Source organism: Balaenoptera borealis (assembly GCF_965194805.1).
Source record: "Balaenoptera borealis genome assembly, chromosome: X".
In the NCBI taxonomy this organism is placed as follows: domain Eukaryota; kingdom Metazoa; phylum Chordata; class Mammalia; order Artiodactyla; family Balaenopteridae; genus Balaenoptera; species Balaenoptera borealis.
Window position 1 is genome coordinate 128,002,833 of NC_138881.1, and position 20,153 is coordinate 128,022,985.

Consider the following 20,153-nt stretch of genomic DNA (forward strand, 5'->3'; position numbering starts at 1 on the left):
CCGGCTTTTTCGCACGGGCTCCACCGTTGTCACGCTGTGGCCCCTTCCTGCCCACCTCTGTCTGGCTCTTTGCACACATCAGCAGCCTTAAGCCATCCAGAACTCCTCGGGGTTCCAAGAGTGCGCCAGGGCTCCCGCACCCACGAGTTTGCACCTGCAGCTCCGGGGCCCTCACGCGAAGGTGGAGCTCAAGCAGCCCCTGCTGTGCCTGGCATCCCTGGTGTGTCCTTCTTCAGCCTCGGCACTCATCTGCCTCCCCCACCCCAAAGCAGTAAGGGTGCCTTCCTCTTTTGTTTCTCCAGCTGGATGCACGCTTGAAAGGCAGCAGGTCTTCCCTGGCCACCCCCTTGCCCTCTGGATCCTGACCCCAGAGGGCTACTACCCCCCTCCCCGCCCCCAGGCTGTCCGTCCACAGACTTATTTAGGGCTCTTTCCAGAAAACAGGTCCACCCAAGATGGGCCTCCGTTGCAGCCTCTTCCTAGAAGCTGCAGCCAATGCCGGCCACTCCCAAAGAGGAGGCCAGCCACACCCTGAGCCCCAGTGGCTTCCCACGGGGACAGCCCTTACCGAGACTACCGAGCCGAGGATGGGAAATTACTGGGCATGCACACACTGAGGGAACAGGGACTTACTTGGTCCTACTTGCTCACTGCTGGACTGCAGCTCCTGGGACAGCCCTGGCACCCGAGGGAAGCTCAGTACGCACACAGGTGAATTTCAACCCTTTGTTTGAATGTTCCAGGCCAGGACTGTCTCGTGCTCCTCCCAGTAGGTGTGTCCACATGTGCTTGTGATTCTGGACTCAGGAGAACTTGTCGTCCGCTCCAGGCCATCGACAGCCTGATGGAGGACGGCTGTGGGGATGCCGCCAGCTCCTGAGCGCCCACAGCCTCACGGGAAGCCAGGGAACACGGGCAGCCGGAGCCAGGTCAGCAGAGGCCATGGGAGGGTCTCGGGCGGGAGGCACCAGAGGAGTCAGAGCTGGAGGTGAGGGGCTGGGGGGTTTCCAAAAGCACCTCGGCACATCCGGCACGTCCAGGACGACGGGACAGCCCTGCCCTGGCCCTCGGGGAGCCCCGAGAGGGGCCGGTGCGGGGCGCAGGCTGCCCTTTCCTCCCGTGGCCGCCCCCAAAAGCGGCTGGCTGCTGCGTGTTCGGGGACAGCCAGAGTGGATCAGGAAATGCACCACCGTGCTGTCCTAGGAGCTGTCTGATAATGAAAGCCCAGACCTGGAGTCACTTTCACAGAGAGATTTATCGAGAATGCTAACAGCACAGGATACAGTACTTCCCAACAAAAGGTGCGAACGCGTCACTTAGAAAGGCATGCTGAGTATTCTTGGCTTTCACACGTATTAAAAAACTTACAAAAATAAAATAAAACTGCGTGCTGCCCATCTTTTCAAATAGTAAAAGAACCTTATGAAAAAATCACTTGATTTTACAACAAAAGACACAAACGGACATTTTTATGTAAATTTATAAGGCAAACTCTTTATATAATAAATAGGTTACAGGGATTCAGTGGGGGGGTGTTTTTGAAACGTATACAGGTACATTCAGACAGGTTTACTGAAATGGTACAAATTTCCTTAATAAATTGCCTTTTGTTTTTAAATATATCAGTGCTTTCAGTCATTTGGCTATACACAAAGAACCTTTTTTTGAACACTACAAAAAAGCAATCAATATTTTTTGTTTTTAAAACGACCTACTTATTTTTCTAAAGTAATTGTCCCAAAACACAAAAACTGAAGGTGAATGCGATAGAGGGCTTCTGGAGACATCTCCAGCCAAGTCTGTCCTGGGCGGCTCCCCACGCCCCACGCACACCTCTCCCGCCCTTGCTCGGGCTCCTGGGCTTCGGGGCTGGAGCCAGCTCCCTCTGCACAGGGCGACCTGTGTCCCTGTGACTCAGGAGGGGGCAGCAGCCCTGCCTGGTTCTTCCCACTCCTAAGCCCCATGCACAAATGGCCACTACGGTCAGCACTGTTCTTGCCTTTCAGAGGAGGGGCCCCCCCGGGCGCTAAGGGAGCACACGTCCGTCCCTGTTCCGTCAGCCCTAAACAATGGGAGGTAAACGGCTTCTTTGAGGATCGGGTTTTGCCATGAAACAAGAAGGGGGTTTCTCATGTCCAAATTTTGCTGGGGATCGGATGACAGCAAAGGGAGTGTGCCCCCTCCACCATCATCTTCTCGTCCGGGAAAGCAGGGGAATCGAGAGGTCACGTTAGTGTCGTGCACTGCGGGATGGGGTGGGATGTGATGATGGTGCCCTGAACAGTAATGCCCTGTCAACATACACCTGACCTGTGGCCTCGGTGGAGGTCTCCAGGGAGATGGCCATCGGCTGGCTGAGCCCCGCCCCTCAGGCCCACCCCAGCCTTCTCCCCTCCGAGGCGAGGTTGGCTGTGCTCACACCCCTCCCTGGCTCCCCTTGCAGGAACATCAACTTTGTCTGTCCTTAAAAAATAATAATGATGCTAATAATCTGGCGGGGGGGGGCGCAAAAGAATTCACTGAGTGGAACAAAACCTGGTTTTGCTCTGACTTCGCAAATGGCAGCACATCAGCTATTCGGTCCGTTGGCTTTAGGCTTAACTTCTTTGGGTGGCTTCTGGCTGATCTGGGCAGGGGTTCTGTCTTTGGATCTCCCCTCCTGGGGAAAAAGGACAGACCCTCTCGTCTCGGTTACCATCCCCTCCCTCCGAATTCTTTTGTTTGTAAAGAAAAGGTGTCTAGAAGCATTTGTCTCTGGAACAATTACTTTAAACATGGTTACAATACAGACTTCAGTTCAAACACAGAAGAGATTTACTTCGCAAAGTTCCTTTCACCCACCAAAAATTACACAAATATAAGCCTCAACACCACAGTTAAGAGGACCAGTAGAGAGAACCTCATGTTTGGAACACAAAAGGAGAAATAAAAACCAAACCAAACCCAAACAGAAAAACCCCAGAGAGACGAGGGGAGAGTGGAGGAGGAGGGGGAGGAGCGCAAACACAGCACACGTTACAGTGTCCGGGTACACGGAGCCCAGCGCGAGGAGAGGGCTCGGCACACATTGAGTAACAGTCCTGGTGATATTTGGTCATATATTCATCAACTACTGACTCTGGAGCGGCTGTTATTGATTGAAGCAGTGACAACTCAAACGGAAAAGGAGGCCTTGGTAGCAAGGGAAGGAGCAGGCTTCGAGTTCTGCAAGCCTTTTGCACTCCACCGTCCAGCTCCCCAGAAACACTGAACTGGGTGGGCCCTGCTGCGTCGGGCGGGCAGGGCGAGAGGTCACCGCGTGAGGCTAGCTCGGCGCTGATTTCAGATCTCGGGCAGAAAGCACGCGCGCAGGTAACGCGGACACCCACCTGCGAGGCCGGACAGCAGCGGCGGCGGCCCCCTCTGCCCCCGGCCCCGGGCTGGGTGGGAGAGCAGGCAGGGACCCACCGCTAATACTGAACGAAGGCGGGGGCGAGCCCCCAGGCCGGGCCCGGAAGCTGCCCCCGCCCAGGTCCTCCGAGGGGCCCGAGGGGAGCCTGGCCACCCAAAGGGCCTACGAGTGTTTCTCTTTTGGATTCAGGCCTCAGAAGTAAGTAATGATGCGGGGAGGGAAGCTTTTGGCCCTGGTGATTATAATGCTCTCTGCTTTGGAAGAACAAGTTTCTGGATTTTTTTTTTTTTGGTGTTTTTAATTACTTAAAAAAATGATCAAAAAGAACTGTTACGGCTGAACTCTCTAGCAGATATTGCTCATTAAGAATTACAAAAGCAAATGCAATTACTCATAGGTTGGGGGAGAAGAGGAAGGGACATTTCTGGAGTCTTCGCTACCTCCTGGAGGGGACCCACCGAACCTCACGTGTGGTTCTGGGGTCCCTGGTGTTCTACCTGGTACGGCTCACACTTTCAGAGACAAGACACGGCCTTCTGCCTCCCCTCCAGCCCCCAGACTCGGCAGAGCGGGGGCCCTGCCGGTGGGGAGGCCCGCTGAGCCGGCTCTCCACATACCATCACTCGGACCGGGTCGCTGGAAGGCGTGGGGGGGACCAGGCCACCCCCATGGACTCCAGCTGGCCCACCCAGAGATCGAAGAGGACCAGGCAGTGCCATTCCGGGCTTTGCCAGAGCCAGGGAGCACTCTTGCACCCACCCACTGAAATGAGCCGTTCCGCAGTGGCACCCTGGAGCCTCTCTCACAAGCTCGGGAGAAACAGTGCAAAACCCGGTGCTGCCCGGAGCCTCCTTTGCTCGGCACTGGGAAGCCCTTGAAAGAAGCGAGGAAAGACCACGGATCTGCTTGGACCGAAGTGACCAGCAGACGGATTTGTCGGTTTTTTTTTGTTTTTTGTTTTTGGTTTTTTTTGTTTTTGTTTTTGTTTTTTTGTGTTTTTTTTGTTTGTTTTTGTTTTTTAAATTTTCCCTTGTCCTATGCTATGGTTATCAGAAATATTGTAATTAAGCAACAGGTATAATTTTAACAGGTCTTTTTTTGTGTGGAGCCACAAGCAAAATGAGTTTATAACTGTGCAATATACAGATATATATATATAAAAATTCAACTGCTTTGTGTGTCTAGTCGGTGCATTAAATAAAAGGGACAGAAGAACTTAAAGCAAAACTAAAAAGCAAAACAAAAGCCCAGGATAGAAGAGACCAAGCAGGTCTATGCGTATAGTCTATAAGATACTGGATATAATCAGGGTCACCAGGAAGAACAGCTTTGTCACTTGACACACAAACACCGTGGGGAGAGGGACTACCAGTGGGCAGGAGCCAAACCTTGTGGCCTTTTGATTTCATTTTCTCTCACTGCTGAGCAGGACCTGAGGAGAGGGAAGACAGAGGGGGGAGCTAGCACAGCAAAGGTAACCTGCAAGTTTCCCAAACGTTCTGAAACGCAAAGCTGGACTTCCCTCCGTGAGGGTCCTCGCCCCCGCCCTCCCTCTGCCCCGGGGGCTCTTGCGGGTGAGGGGCGAGGGGGCACACCCCTTCACCCAGGCCCCAAGAAGAGCAGAGCCGGGGGCTGTCCTTGGGGGCAGGCCGCACCGCAGGCAGAGGCTGGGGAGGAGACATCACCCTAGTTAGAACTTATTTTGCCTGACAAATCAGCACTTGGGGTAGGCTCTGCGGAAATCAGAAAGGAGCAAGGAACAGGTGGTGCCGGGTAGGGAGAAGGTCACGGGCCTTCGGATTCACTGGTGAGCGCTCTCCTTCCTTCCCACACCCAGAGCTGGGCTCCTGCGGCTTTGTGACAGGCAGGCCTTCTCCCAGGACCGGGTGGCCGCTGAGCCCTCAGGGACTGCTACCCACGGAGAGATGGGCTCTCCAGTGACACGAGGGCCCTAAGGCTCAGATCCAGCAGTTTCAGGCCGGATTCCCCTTCACCCGCAGCACTTGCCACACAATGGGCCAGGCTCCAAGGACTGTTAGATCAGCGTTTTTGCAAAAGCTTGCTCTTACTCATTCAGAAACATCGAAATGTAGTTTCCTGCTACATGTTTTTTAGGTCTTCCTTCTGAATTGCAGACAAGGGGTTTCAGTGTTCACTTTTCTCCCCTTTAACGTGGAACTTTAGACCCTGGGGGAGGCAGTATCCTAGAGAATTGTTAACAATTACACTATGTTTTCTGAAGATTGGTAAGAGTTTCTAAAAGAGAAAGAAGCAAAAACCGAGACTCAACAAACCCCTCGAGTGGACGGGTTCACGGATGAAGAGAAGTGAGATGGGGCCCTTGCAGAGAGCAGCTAAGAGCCAGAACACGACGTGGCGGGGCCGTCGGGCAAGAGAGCAGGGGTTCTACTACAGGCCTGGTAACGTGGCCATGCTCCCCCCCCGACCCCGGGGCCACTGGCCAGGACTCAGGGGACCGGCTAGGCCAGTGCACACAGGGCTCTAGAGAGAGCTTACTTCCCGAGGTCTGGATGGCCTGGGCCACCCGTGTGGGAAACTCGCATCAGGAAACAATTTGGGGCCACGACCCTGCTAGGCATGGCTGGACAAAGCTAGAGCTGGTATCTGTGACCTCCCCTGGCCCCGTCACCCCAGAGAGCCTGGCAGGAACGCTCCGGAAAGGGGGCACAGAGCTCAGCTGCCAGGCTCCACTTGGGTTCCAGGAGATCCAGGCGGCCACACCTGGTGGATTCACTTCACACCCTCTGTTCCCTCCTGGGCTTGAGCTGCTTATTAAAAGTTACTTAAGATCCAGAGGTCCCGTCAGCTAAGGAAACTCCTTTGCCACTAAACGTGGCGGTTTGTTTCTGGCTAGTACTCTCCTTCACGATGGCCATCACAACGATGACAAGCTAGGCAGAGGGGCAAGCGACCATCTGGGGCTGTTCCAGGTCCCACCGCCACCGTTTGTGGCCTCTAGCCTGGAATGCCACTGCTAAACAAGACTGGTGCCGGCACCGGCATGGGGTCTCAGGAGTAGAAGTCAGGTGCTGGCTGTGGCCGTTCCGGCGTCCCCGGGCCACCACCACGGCTTCCACTTTCCGGGGAGCTGAGGGGGTGGGGTCCTTGGCTAGTTTGGCACTGACGGACTGGGGGCCGTGGCATTTCTGGGTGTCTCCTGTGCCTTTTGATACGGGAGTACAGCAGCAGCGGAAGGGAGCTGTACTGGAGCCTGGCTGTGGCCCAGTGTCCCCAGCTCACTGCAGTGTCAAGGCCAGCAATTACACTGGTTAGGACAAGCCCACCAACGGGCAGGGCTGGGCTGGGCCGGGCACGGTGGGAGGAGCTTGAGGACACACAGAATTCCGTCAGGAGAGGAGGTAGTCACTAATAACCAGAATGAGGGCCGGGGAGACCGAACGTGACTCTGACCTAGCCCACGGGTATCTGAAAGCTGTCGGTCAATTCCTGCCTTCTTTACACAGTCCCTAAGAGATGGCCCCCGATCTTCATGGTGTTCAAGTACACACAAAACCGAGGTCACACCCCCAAGTCGGGCCAGACACAGCTGGGGAGAATTCCGTGGCTTAGGCCTTCCCTCCAACCTCCTGTCAACCTGACTCCAGGACAGAGGTGGTATGGGAGCTTCGGGGCCCCTGCCCAAAGATGACTCACTAGTAATGCCTTTATTTGGGGAACAGGGAATGTGGAAGAAAGGGGGGCGGGGAGAGAAAACCCTAAGGTGCCTCAGGCGCCACCTGCAGCCTTGAAACTCTAGGGGAAGAAGCTGGGGAGTGAGGGAGGCTGCAGGTCGGGCCAAGCCCAAAGAAAATGACACTTGAAACTTTGTGTTCTCGACCACCAATGCCAGTCAGCCCCAGAATGAACTGTTATGGGTGAAAGGGGGGCATGGCAGGTCCAGCTCTCTTTTGCCCAGGACCAGATGGTACCAAGCCGATGGGGAGGCCAGCTCTTGATGCTGGTCCCAGGAGCCACATTCTACTGGACGAAAAGTGTAATTAATGCCTAAAAACCTGACCGAGCAAAAGAGATGGCGCCCCCACGACCAACGGGCTGGACACCGTGCTCACGTGAATAGGAGTCCTCTGGGGGTACCAGGAGTGCGAGGCCACTGCAGGGTCAGGAGCCTTTTGTCCTTGGAGGAAGAGGGACCCCGAAGGACTCTCCCCCTACTCCGACCCCCAGCCCTTCCTGGGGAGGAGTCATAAGTGAAGCCCGGAGGGTCGACAGCAGAGCAGGTTTGGTTGTGGGACTTGCTTCTGCAGCATCAAGAAATGGATACAAAAATGCTAGAAAGGCCAGCTACGACTCCACAAACAGAACGGGGCAAACTCCCTTGCTTCTAACCATTCTGGGAGAGACAGACATGTTTTTTTCTTAAGCTACTGATTGGAACTGTCAACTATGGGTCCTGGTCACTAAGGACTGGCAAGGAAGTGCTAGACGGTTTCTAAGACGTTTCACTCCTTCATGGTTACACCGCAGTGAGGAAGCCAGGGCACAGTAACCGAAATACACGAGACAACACGCACTTGACAGTTCATGGCAGCAGCTCACATGGGACGTGCTTGTGGGTGTTTCTGGAAGCATAAGACTGCTGTCTCGTTTGCTACTTTGATAAGGTACTTCTCAGTTGGACAGATTTAGATAAGAGACATCTCTGTAAACACAGAAAAGGATATACCAATATGATGAAGATATGCAGTTAGATAAGGACTTCCTGAACAGAGGGTGAAAGCACGGGATCCTGAATTGAAACTGGTCAATGAACACCCCAAAACAAGCCCAAGCCTCTACGCGCCCACACCACAGCCCTGGTGCACATGTGGAGATGCGTGAGGTACCAGCCCGCCCGGTCTCCCGCAAGCAGAGGCCACACGGGGCCCAGCAGAAAAGAACTTGCGCTCTGAGGAGCAGCGGCAGGGGGCGCGGGGGCGTCTGCGCTTGTTCCGCCTGCCGCCCCGCCCGACCGCCCCGCCCCTAGCCGGTCCGGCAGAGGCCAAGGTCAGGGCTGGGCCACTCAATGACACTGGCAGGCCACAGTGGGTCTCTGTGCTGCCCTTGGCTTCGAAATCCATATCAGGCCCAACTTCTCCCTCCCCCACTTCTGCTGAGTGGGAAGGTTGAGAAGGCCTGGGATCCGGGGTCTGACCAGGGAAGGGGACTCCTAGGAGAGCAAGACCTTGCCACTCCCTTGCCCCTCGGAGAGGCCGAGGCACTAGGGCCAGGTGGATTTAGCAGAGCCTGGGGCTTCCTCAGGGCTCAGAATGGGTGGGAGGGGGGCTGGGGCTGACGGCAGGAAGGCCAAGGGTGGGGTGAGCTCTGGGACCCTGAGCTGACAGCGTCGGCTCAGGGTACAGTTGGGCACTGCGGCTGCCTGGAACAGAAGGGATAAATGAGGAGGAGGGGGGAGGGGAAGAAGTGAAAGGATGAAATGAAAGAAGGCAGAAATTGAAGAAGAGAAGAGAAACCAATCAGGAAGTCCTTATAAATTGCAGCAAACACTTAGAGTTTCGGAGCTTCGTGGGAACCCTATGTGCTGAGCCCACTTTAAAACAAGCGCAGGTATATACAGATCCAGGTAGTTGTCAACACCGTCACGTCTGGTGGCTTGAGGGACAAAGTGTCACCAATTCAAGCCAGTTTGCTCTCAGAGCGTGTTTGTTTTGAAGTGGGAACATGAAGACTCAATAGTGCAAATAGTTCTAAGCTGTCCCTAGAGGAGTTAGAATTGGAAAGTTTTGGAAGAACATTTCCCCCTCCTTCCCCCTGGCCCCCTGCCCCATCTACTAAGGCTCTAACTACCAGTCACAACTGCTCTGAGCGACTAGGAATCCCTTCCGCCTGGCCCGCTGCGCTCGGCGGTCTGGAGCCTGGGCCTGCCTGCCTGGGCCTTGTCCTGCGGCCTTGGCGGCCTCTCTCTAGCGCCACCCGCGGGAGGCCGGCCCTGGGCCATCGTCTCCTCTGGCTAAGGCCAGTCTACACCCAGCGGCTCAAAGGATGACTCCTTCCTAGCCAGGCCAGAACTGGGGCGAACAGGTGCTACTTCCCCGTCCTGTGAAATGTCCTTGTCGATTTTGGATTGGGGCTGGCGTGGGGCCAGGTTTGTGCCACCACAGGTGGGATCACACGGGCTATAGCCACTGGCCATCCGCATCTTCTCTAAAGGATCCACCTGTCTCTCTTGCCTCACACCTCCTTGTCCCGACGTGGGTGGGAGTGGGCGAGGCGGGGGGAGCTGGAGGCCGGCAGGGTGGGGGGAGGAGAGCTGAGACTGGGGCGCCAACGGCACCAAAACCAGGAGTGTCCTCTCAAGTGCTCTCTGTCCCTAACGACCACGTTGGGGGGCTGGGTGGGAGGGAGGTGCAGGCGCACCCTAAGAAGCCTGGGCAACAGCTTGTCTGGTCAGTAGTATCTGCAGCAAGCCTTGTTGAAGGAGCCTAGTTTAGAAAAGTGCAAAGCTACTTCTGGCCCTGGTTAGGTCTTCAACCTGACTGTGCTTGTCGGTAAGAAAAACATCCCCAATGCTCCAACTACTCCCACCCTGAAGCCACGAAACTCTAAGTTTACTGAAAGAAAAAAAAATATTTTTTATTTCAGTTAATCGGGAAGCTTTGTCAGAGCCCTACCCATAAGGAGAAGAGACAACAGCTGCCTTTATTCTTGTTGGTTTGCTTTGCAATCCGCTCTGTGTAAAGTCAGCTCACTCTCTCGGTCACGGGCGTCCGGCTGTCCACAGGCTCCTCTCTGTTTGGCCTTGGCATGGAGGATGAGACAATGTCTTTGCGCTCTCCCTCCCCTCGGTGTTTGTACTTTTCTGTGGCCGCGGCGGCGGTCGTGAGCGCAGGCTGAGTCTTAGCTGGCTCCTTGGGGCAGCCGTCGCTCTCCAGCGAGCCTGCTCTCGGCATCTTCTCCTCTTTGCAGACGCTGCTGCTCAAGTCCTGGGGCTCGGGGGGGCTGGCGGGGTCCTCGGAGCTCTGGGGCTCCGGTGGGGGCGGGGGCGGGGGCGGGAGCAGTGGCGCGGGCGCCTTCGGGGGCTCCGCATGGTGGTGGTGGTGGTGGTGCTCCTTCTTGGGGGGTGAGGAGGCGCTGCCGCTGCGCCCCTTGGGGCTGCTCTCCTTGCTTTTCCGCCCGGGGCTCTTGCAGGTCTTCAGTCCCTTCCCGCTCTTCTCGCCAAGGGTGGACACCAGCAGGGGCTTCACCACCTCCTTCACCTCGATGCTCACCGTCTCCCGGGTCTTACGCTTCTTGATGGGCAGCACGGTCTCCTGCACAGACCGGATGGAAGACTCCTTCACGGCTTTCTTCTTGGCCTCGGCGGCGGCAGCCGCCACCACACTGCCCGGCTTTCGGCCCCGTTTCTTGGGAATGGCCTGGGGGTCAGCCTCAGCTTTTCGCTTCCGGCCGGGGCGTTTGATAACCATGACCTGGGCCGACGTGGTGGCCCCACCCCCTTCGGCCTTGCTGCCCGGCGAAGCTTGGAAAGGCATCTTGACGAGCAGCTTCCCGGGGCTTTTCTCCAGGACCCTTTTCACCTGCACGCCCTCTGATGTTGCTGCCTTGGGTCTCGTGGTGCCGCTCCCTTTGGGGCGTCCCCGACCTCTGCCAGTTCCTGGAGCTTTGGGAGATTTGGGCTTCTTAGGTGGTTTCTGCTCTCGCCGGGAGGGGCTCCCTCTCCCAGTTACCGTGAAGTCAAAATCATTAGGGTCCAGGGAGGTGTCGCCTACCTTTTCGAAGTACGCAATCAGCTCCACTTTAGAGCGAAAGGCTTTTCCCTGGGGACTGTGGGAACAAACGGAGAGACACAAAGAATAATCAGAAGCTTCCACAGCCATGTCAGAGATGGGGCAGAGGAGAAGGTGGTGGCGAACCCTCTGACAGGAGGCATTCTGCAACTGGCATGCCCGACGACGCAGCTGAGCAAGAGTCACATTTAAGAAAAGCTGAGATGAGCTAAAACTAGGGAGCTGCGGCCTCGGTTATACAGGAAGCAATCGGGTTGCCCAACGGCCGTGGGCGCCCGCGAGGCCTGCTCTGATGCCAGAATGGCTTGGTGCTGCCTGCTCCGCAGCTATTGCCTGGATGCCCCCGAGCAGCTGCCGGCCACCGAGCTCCTCTGGCCCCCAAAGGGGTCTGGCCTGGGGACCCTGTCTAGCTGTCAGGCTGAACTCGGGTACGCTGCTTAGCCTCTCTTGGAATCAGTTTCCTCATCCGTCAGTAGGATAACGCTTTGCTCACCCTTTTCTGAGTTGTTGGAATTAAATGAGGCTGTCTGAAAGCAGCCTTTGAAAACTGCTAACCTTTCTGGAACCATCTAAGGGGAAGAACTGAAATGCACGCATTCACACTCGTCCTCTGAAGCTCTGGCTTCGAAGTTACTCTGTTCCAACAGGTAACACCCGATGACCAGCCCACAGCTGGACAAAGGCCCAAGGGACAGTGGGAAAGGCACACGGAGCCCATCTGAGTCTCTCCCCAGAGGCCCTATCAGAGAGCCCATCTGTCCCAACATGATTCACAGAGCAGACTGAGCCTTATGAACTCCTATTCCTTCGGGTTCATGACGCAGTGTCAGAGAAGGACTGTTCCAGAAAGAAGATGCTAACAGGTTCTGAGGAGGGCCCCTCAGCTGGGGGATGGCAGCACGCCCAGGGAGCTCCCTCGCACCCCCAGCCCAGGCCAGTGTGCACAGCAGGGCCCTGCGTCCTCACTGCTTCCCAGGCGGCCTCTCCTGGTGCCCTCACTGAGGCCCTGGGTAGGCCCTACTGCTATTCCAGCTCCAGATGAGGCCTTGACGGCGGGCGCAGGAAAGCCACACTCTGCTTCCCCGGGGACATCTCACTCAGGGCATTGACCTACGTACGCGGTCATTCCAAGCATACCTCGTCGTGCCCGCAAGCGGTGGTCACTACTGAAGCCCCCGACCCGAGGTGGGGTTACGCACACACATTTTCCTGATCAATGAGCAGCAAAGAGCTACCACTCCAAGGGGTCCCCATCAGTTTTTTTAGCACCGGTCCCTGACACCCCACCCACCCGGCCCTCCCCCCTCTGTAGAAACAGGAGTCACCCTTACTTACTTGATCAAATACACATCATACTTCCCAGCGGAGCGGCCAGATTTCCTTTGCTTAAGCTTTCGGGTCCAACCTTCAGGCAGAGTGGGGTCGTCGTACATGGGTCCCCGGTCGCGAATGATGGAGCGCCGCTGTTTGGGGGAGGCCGAAGCTTCTGGCACGGCTGGGGCCGAGCCCGACCCTTCCGAGGTCTCTGCTTTACCTGCCTCTGCTGGCTCAGCAGAGTGGTGGGCCGCTGGCTGCAGGGGCTCATGCTTGCCCTCTTTGTCTTCTTTCTTATCCTTCTTCACCTTTTTAAACTTCAAAGGTTTATCCTTCAGGCCCTGGAGATCCTGTTCTTCTGCCTTTTCTTCCCTGAAGTGTTAAACAAGTACGTAAGTATCACGGAGAACACACTGGTTTGCAGAAAAAGTGAGCCACAGCAGGCCCCGGGCGCCCCAGCGTGGGCAGGGCACTGGGAGAGGGGCTGCCCTGCCAGTGCTCGCCCAGATCCAGATGCCCTTCCCCTTCACAGATCATTTTAGAGCCCTTGGGCTGCTGACGGCGATGGCCCACCGCACCCTACCTGCGCCATGGTCGCCCTGAGTCCCGCTCCTAGCATGCCTGCACTGAGAAGGTGGCTTCTCAGTGTTACGAGCTGTGCCCGAGGGCCTCCGTGTCTGACGGATGACAAGAGGCCCTCCTCGACTGCCGGAGAGGGACCTACCCACCAAAATGGAGGGGGGCTCCTCGTCACGAAGGCCTGGCTTGGCTGTTACTACAGCTTCTGTGTTTTGGGTTTTCTCAAACGTGTGCTCAATAAAAACAGCACAGTACAACTTGCTGACGGGAAGAGTCCAACAGTGCCCCTTGGGCGGTGGCACAGAGCACAGCGCTGCGGAAAAACAGGCAGATTTGGAGCCAGCCAACCTGAGCTCAAATGCTGACTTTGCCATTTCCAAACACGACCTGAGCAAGTGAGCACAACATCCTGTGCCTCGGTTTCCTCATCTCAACAACGGGTCAACAGCCCAGAGGGAGAAGAGTCACAAAGGACACTGGTGGATGTGGGTAACCAGACACTGCTGCCCAGGGTTGTGGCGTGAGAAGACGAGCAATCCCAGGTCGGGGCGCCTTTATCACCAGACGCTCTTGACGACACAGGGCCTTGGCCTTGGCCAATGTGATGGAAGAGCAGGAGAACGGAAAGGCGCAGAAGAAGACGCTCCTCATTCCAGGGCGGGCACCTCCCCATTCCTTCGTGCCGACAGAACAGTTCCTTCCCCGTGCTGCCGTCCCGCCCGGTAGGTCCCCTCCTTGTGTACTTCGGCAATGGTCACTGTGAGGCCCCGGGATCAGGGTCTGGCCATGCTGCTCTCACGGCCGGGCCAGGGAGGCTCAGAATCAGCCACCCGAGAAGCCCGCAGCTAGCAGCTCAGCTCATCCGGGAAAAGATCTCAGTCCCAGAGCCACCTGGGCCCGCGCGGCGCACGTCGGCACCAGCCACCACCTCACGTCGGCCCACCCCAAGTGCCTTCCCTTCTTGGCCAAACCGTGGAGACCGCAACAAAGGCACCACGGCGTGCCCTGGCAACCAGACTCCAATGACGTGGCTAAGTCACTGATGGCGAGTTCGCACCAGGAACACTCAGGTCAGGCGTGGGGAGACAGGGTGTAGGGAGGGCGCGCCCCGACCTCCTCCCTATCCTGGCTCCGCCTCCAGAAGTTTAGAGCCCCGAGTGTGAGCTCTAGCACACAGCTGACTTTCTAATTCTCCAGGCTTAGCTCCTTGATGGGAGACGAGAAAGAGCCCTGGGCAGCTTCATGCAGCCCGCAGCCCACTGTCACCACGGGAACCTGGGCAGTCCCGAGCCAGAGAAAAACACTGCACTGATGGCAAAGGCTGGCTTCTTCAGAGCCCTCATCTGCACTCCCCTGATAATTTAACTATGGTGAAGTCAAGCACAAACCACACGCCCCAGGAATGCGTCTTAGGTACAAGCAAGGGTGCCGATGCCATCTAGGGCCAGCCCTTCTAGAAATCTTCCCTGGAGAGACACCCGCAGAAATGCAAAACAACAGATGCACGATGTTACTGGCGACAGCATTCTTTTCACCGGCTCAAGACTGTGGCCAAGCCAGACAGCCGCCGCCAGAGACCTGCTGGGCAGACGCCGACGCGCGCACCATGGAGAGCCGGGCGGCCCGAACCGTGGGTGAGGGACCCCCAGGACCTCCTGTGAGGGGAACACCGTACACTGTAGGCAGCCCTCTGGGGGAGAAAAGAAGGGGACTTTAGGAAGCAGATGGCAAAAACGAAGGGAACCAGTCCTGGCACGGGGTAGGCAGGACCAAGGTGAGGACAGGAGCGAGGCGAGACCTCGCCGGGTGTGCCAAACCAGAATTTCAATTTCTGAATCATGTAAAAGTTTACATAACCACAAACAAAATGAAAACAAAAGGGAACAGAAGGGAGCATGCCTAGCACCCGTGGAGGGGAACCAGGCTGGCCTGGGGAAAAGTGGGGGCTCCAGTTCTGGGGTGGCCTGTGGGGTGGAGAGGCAGGGCAGTGCACAGGGGTGACAGAAGGGTCAAAAGGACGTGGGCTGAAAGGGCTCCTCTGTTGGGCTACGCAGTGACCAGGTGACTGTCCAAAAGAATGAACTGATTAGAATATAGTTAAGAAAAAACCCACTTGGTGATGTTGGGGGAAAGAGAGAAAGACATAAAGAAAGTGAAGGTCCAATGGGCTTATGGGGGAAGAAGGTTCTGGGCAGCAGAGAGGCCTCGAGGGGGCACGTGGGGCTGTGTCAGGTTTTATTCTGAGCGTGATGGGCTACCACGTGGAGAATGGCCTGTGGGGGACCTAAGCGGGCAGCAGGGAGCCTGTGGGACGCCTCTCGGGGCGCTCTGGGCATGTGGTCCAGGGCGAGGAGGGCAAGGAGGGCGAGGAGGGCGAGGAGGGCGAGGACTGGGGACGTGACCAGGAGGCGGAGCAGCAGAGCTGGCCGGTGTGGGGACGAGGGCCGGGGATGAGCTGAGGACCATGGCCAAAGCCTGCGAGGACAGTGATGCCACCAGCTGAGGACGAGGAGGCCTGGGCCAGCAGCAGGGGGGAGCCACAGCCACGCCCGCGTCGAGAAGCTGAAGGAGCAGCTAACACAGCACTGTAACCAGCTACACTTCAACGTAAACAAAGCAAAAGAGGCTCAAGGAGGGGAGACCCCTGTGCCCGGACTCTGACTTGGCCTTAGTGAACTGTTTGGATTTTTAGAATTTTTTATTGTGATAAAACAGACATAACATAAAATTTACCTTTTCAACTGTTCCTAAGTATACAGTAAATGAAGTTTCAATAGCACCAAACATGGGAATAAAAAGGCCTTTAACTCTGTGATTATTCTAGCTCTTTTAAATTGAAATTACTTGGGACTTCCCTGGTGGTGCAGTGGTTGAGAATCTGCCTGCCAATGCAGGGGACACGGGTTCGAGCCCTGGTCCAGGAAGATCCCACATGCCGCAGAGCTACTGAGCCCGTGCACCACAACTACTGAGCCTGCGCTCTAGAGCCCATGAGCCACAACTACTGAGCCTGCGCGCCACAGCTACTAAGCCCACGTGCCTAGAGCCCGTGCTCCACAATAAGAGAAGCCCCCACTTGCCGCAACTAGAGAAAGCCTGCGCCCAGCAACGAAGACCTAATGCAGACAAAAAAAAAAAAAAAATTGAAATTACTTGAAGCAACTGTGAGTATATGGTGATTTTCAATTCTGTGCATTGAGGAGCACAGACGTGTTTGGTACTTTATTTTCTGACTGCTACTTCTCTGCTTAAAAACAAATGAAAGCCCACGAAGAAGTCTGGAAGCCATTCTGCTGGGTGTGGAGTGGAGGCAAAAATGATGGAAAACAGGTAATCCAAATGAGTTTACCCTCGGCCCAGCCACCTGCTCAGTGCCAGGGTGACCTGAGGGAGGGGGCCAGGCTGGGGTACTAGGCGAGTACTCAAGGCCCCCCACCAGGAGGGTTATAGGGTTTCTTGAAACACACTTTTTCAAAGAAACCAAACAGGGACTTCCCTGGTGGTCCAGTGGCTAAGACTCTGCGCTCCCAATGCATGGGACCAGGGTTCGATCCCTGGTCAGGGAACTAATATCCCACATGCAAGCTGCAACTAAAAGATCCTGCATGCCACAACTAAGGATCCCGCATGCTGCAACTAAAAAGATCCCACACACTGCAACTAAAAAGCCCGCATGACGCAACGAAGATCCCACGTGCTGCAACTAAGACCCGGCTCAGCCAAATAAATAAAGAAATATTTTTAAAAAAAAAAGGAAGAAACCAAACAGCCCTCCAGACCGTGTATTCTGCATGCATGTGCGCACACACACACACCTGCTGAGAGGACCGTGAGAACTGAGCACCTGGTTCTTAAGTTCGCACATTTTAGAGTTGGGGGTATTCACCTGTTCAACTCTTCAGTGTTATAGCTGAAAAGAAAAGCAAGTACAACCAGACAAGGGAAACTGCCTGAGGTCATGCCTGAGTTGACGTGTGTTCATCGACTGCCCTTGCCCTGAGCCAGCCTCTGCTAGGGGCTGGGAGGCCAGGGTAGAACCAGCATCATTCTCCGGTCTTCTAGAGCTCCCAGTTTCGGGGGGTGGGGGTGAGGGGAGGCAACAAAGAAAGAGGGATCCTCTCCTCTGTTCCAGGCACAGAGGAAGCCCAGACACAGCTGGGTGTTTAGGGCTGAGGAGTACTTACCCCAGGCCAACAAGGAGTGCTCCAGGCAGGCCAGACCAGGTGGGCCCGGGCGGCACTAGCAACAGCCCTACCCTGTCACCACTGTGACACCCCTCCCTGGAGGGACAAGCATTCTGTGTAACAGCGGCTCTGGGCCAGCCCTCGCTCTTGTCTTCCGAGAGGCCTTCCCTGCTCCCCGCACAGTGTATTCTGAATATGCCACCCCGCCGCTCAACCCCCCAGACACCGTGCATCTTCCTTCCTGTCGTCTCCCTGCTCGGTGCACATGTTATGCTACCTCCGCTTCCTCTGATGGCCCCATTCCCCTGCCCATCAGCTTCAAGTAGCAGGGGCTAGTTCAGCACGCAAAGCAATAGGCTTCAGTCAGTGCGTACACGATGGCTTTGGACGCCTGGGCCCTGGTGGGTCGGGGTTGGCAGGAGATGACGCTGGAGTGGTCACTGAGGGCCCAGAAAGGCAGATGGTGACGTCTACACTGATGGAGAGGGAGGGGACACGGAGGACAGTCATGCTGGGACGACAGGTCCCAGGCTTCCACAGATCAGCTCCCAGCAACGAGGCAGACAGGTCTGCAGAGACTCGTCTTGCTGAAACTACTAAAAATGCCGGACCGAACATCTTCTGGAAGATATTATAGAGGACAGTGTTTAAAAAGTCTTACCTGTACTCACAAGCTGGCCAGAAAGTAAGGAATACGCAGGCTAAAGAGGCAGGGAAGGAGGGAGGGGTCCTGTTCAGCGGAGGAGGCCGGGGAAGAGCCAGGGAGGAGCAGCCTGGGAGAGTCCAAGGACAGGGCCAGCCTACACGCTGGCGGGCCTGGACTCTTCAAAATGGGCTGCGGCGTGAGGAGAAAAGGAGACTGAAGAGACAGGACAATAGGAGCGACGCGCCGTCCTGGACTGGCTCCCTGGTCTGAAGGCGCTAAAAGGCAGCAGTGGGGGGTCTGGGGGACGTGACTATGGCTGCACGTGAGCTTGATGCTGAAGTCCCCGAGTGCCCGAACTGCCCCGGATGAATGCTCTGGGGAGGGCCATCCTTCAGGGCTCAGGAGCGCGACGGAGCGACTGCCAGCGGCGCGGGGGCAGCGGGCAGCGTGTCCACAAAGGGGGAGATGACAGCAACATAACCGGAAACTGTGCTGCTGGACAGGAATACTTTAGAGCCGTTTCGGTCAAGCTTCCTAACAATTAAAGAGAACGCCTTCACGTTACATGAATACATTAAGAGAAAAGGCTGAAAACCTCGCAGAAGTGCCTTCTTGTAGTGGCTCAAAGAACTGCAATGTTTTCAACAGCGTTATGCTCTGTATGGTGAAGCCGCTGAGTGTGAATGAAGGTGTCGAGGTACTTCGTGTTAAAAAAAAAAAAAAATCACTGCCAAAGGCAGCCTTGCCTAGGACCTGACTTCTAATATTGATGGAACAACTAATCTGTGCACTGTGGGGGGGAAATGCAGGTATCACATTGAAGCAGAAGGCCTTCACAGATCTTAAATATCTACGAAGACTGAGAGAAGGCTCTTGTGTGAAAAAAACATCATTTGGTAATTTTGCTGCTAAAACGAAAACATTAGATCAAATCCTTCCTTTGATCTAGCAAAGGAAAATGAGAGTTGCAGGAATCTTGATTTCAGGCCAAATCATTGTATCCCGAGGGGTTTGATGGCACTCTTTTGACCTGAGGCTCCTGTGCATTCCAGGGGTGCAATCAGCCGACAGCTGACATGTGCAGCTGACCAGACACCTGCAGCTGAGGTGTGACTACTCAATCTCCAAGGCTTCCAGAATAAAAAACAAAAGAAAGGCCACAAAGCCAGGTGAAAGCCACAGCTAAAAGGTGTTCTTCACTTGAATCTGAATCCTGCCCCCTCCAGAGTGAGCTCTAGGAAACCTCCAGAGCCCCAGCAATATCCTGACCTTTCCCAATTTCAGTCATGTTTGCATCAGGCCAATCTCAGAGATGGAGTGTCTCAGCACCTTTCATTCCCAGTCATCCACCCCATGGAGCTACGTAAGGAGCCCAAGTACCACAACAAAGCCACAAACCAGAAGGACAGGGTGGCGGCCACCTCCCCAGGTCAATGCTCAGGGACCAGAGGAGAGAAGTGGCCTCCTGGCAGTGGCTGCTTCCATCCTCCAGTATGAGCTGCAGAATCTCAGAATCAAGGGGGCTTCTCTGCACGAATCAATAAACGTAGCAGCGCTTTGAGACACCAGCTTTGGCCCCTTTAAAGATCTGAGAGAAATCAAACTGGCACTGGAAGAGGGTCTCAGTGGTCTCTGGGGAGCAAAAGAGGGGATGGGGTTCAGCTCGAAGGCTTCAATGGTGGAACCTGAAGTTTAGCGGACCAGCTCTGAATTCAGTGTATTTTTTAACACCCCAGTTTTTAGAAGATGCAAGAAACTGTCTATGTTTTGAAAAGCTAAATAAAACACAGTTCTTGCCACCCAAAGGTAGAACCCTCCCCAAATGAAGGCAATCAGCACCATATGGTAAGTCTCATCTTGATAGCGTGAGTCTACCACACATGGGAAAGAGAAGTAAGTTTGAAAAAACACTGCCACTGTGGAGAACAGTCAGGCAGTTCCTCAAAAAGTTAAATGTGGCGTTCCCATGTGACCCAGCGATTCCACTCCTAGGTATGGACCCCAGAGAGCTGAAAACAAGGACTCGAACAGATACTTGGACGCTGATGTTCGTAACAGCACAATTCACAGTAGCCAAAAGGTAGAACCAACCAACCCAATTGTCCAGGTACACATAAGTGCAGAAACAAAATGTGGTCCGGGGCTTCCCTGGTGGCGCAGTGGTTAAGAATCCGCCTGCCAATGCAGGGGACACGGGTTCAAGCCCTGGTCCGGGAAGATCCCACATGCCACGAAGCAACTAAGCCCATGAGCCACAGCTACTGAGCCTGTGC

At 55.4% G+C, this 20,153-nt stretch overlaps 1 protein-coding gene and 1 long non-coding RNA gene across 10 annotated transcripts in view; one reads left to right on the plus strand and one right to left on the minus strand.

Moving 5' to 3' along the window:
• The first annotated feature begins 258 nt into the window (after nt 1–258).
• On the plus strand, nt 259–2,861 carry LOC309620268. The gene is made up of 2 exons (XR_014239494.1): nt 259–711; nt 830–2,861. It is a non-coding gene; the product is annotated as an uncharacterized lncRNA (long non-coding RNA).
• The window catches only part of MECP2 (methyl-CpG binding protein 2), a 61,078-nt gene continuing 42,161 nt past the window's right edge, over nt 1,237–20,153 (minus strand). For all 9 annotated transcript variants that reach the window (XM_082376385.1, XM_082376384.1, XM_082376381.1 and 6 more), the window contains 2 exons: nt 12,493–12,843; nt 1,237–11,194 (listed from right to left, as the gene is read on the minus strand). In XM_082376385.1, the coding sequence (XP_082232511.1) occupies nt 10,111–11,194; nt 12,493–12,843 (1,435 nt within the window). In that variant the 3' untranslated portion in view covers nt 1,237–10,110. The remainder of the gene's footprint in view (nt 11,195–12,492; nt 12,844–20,153) is intronic.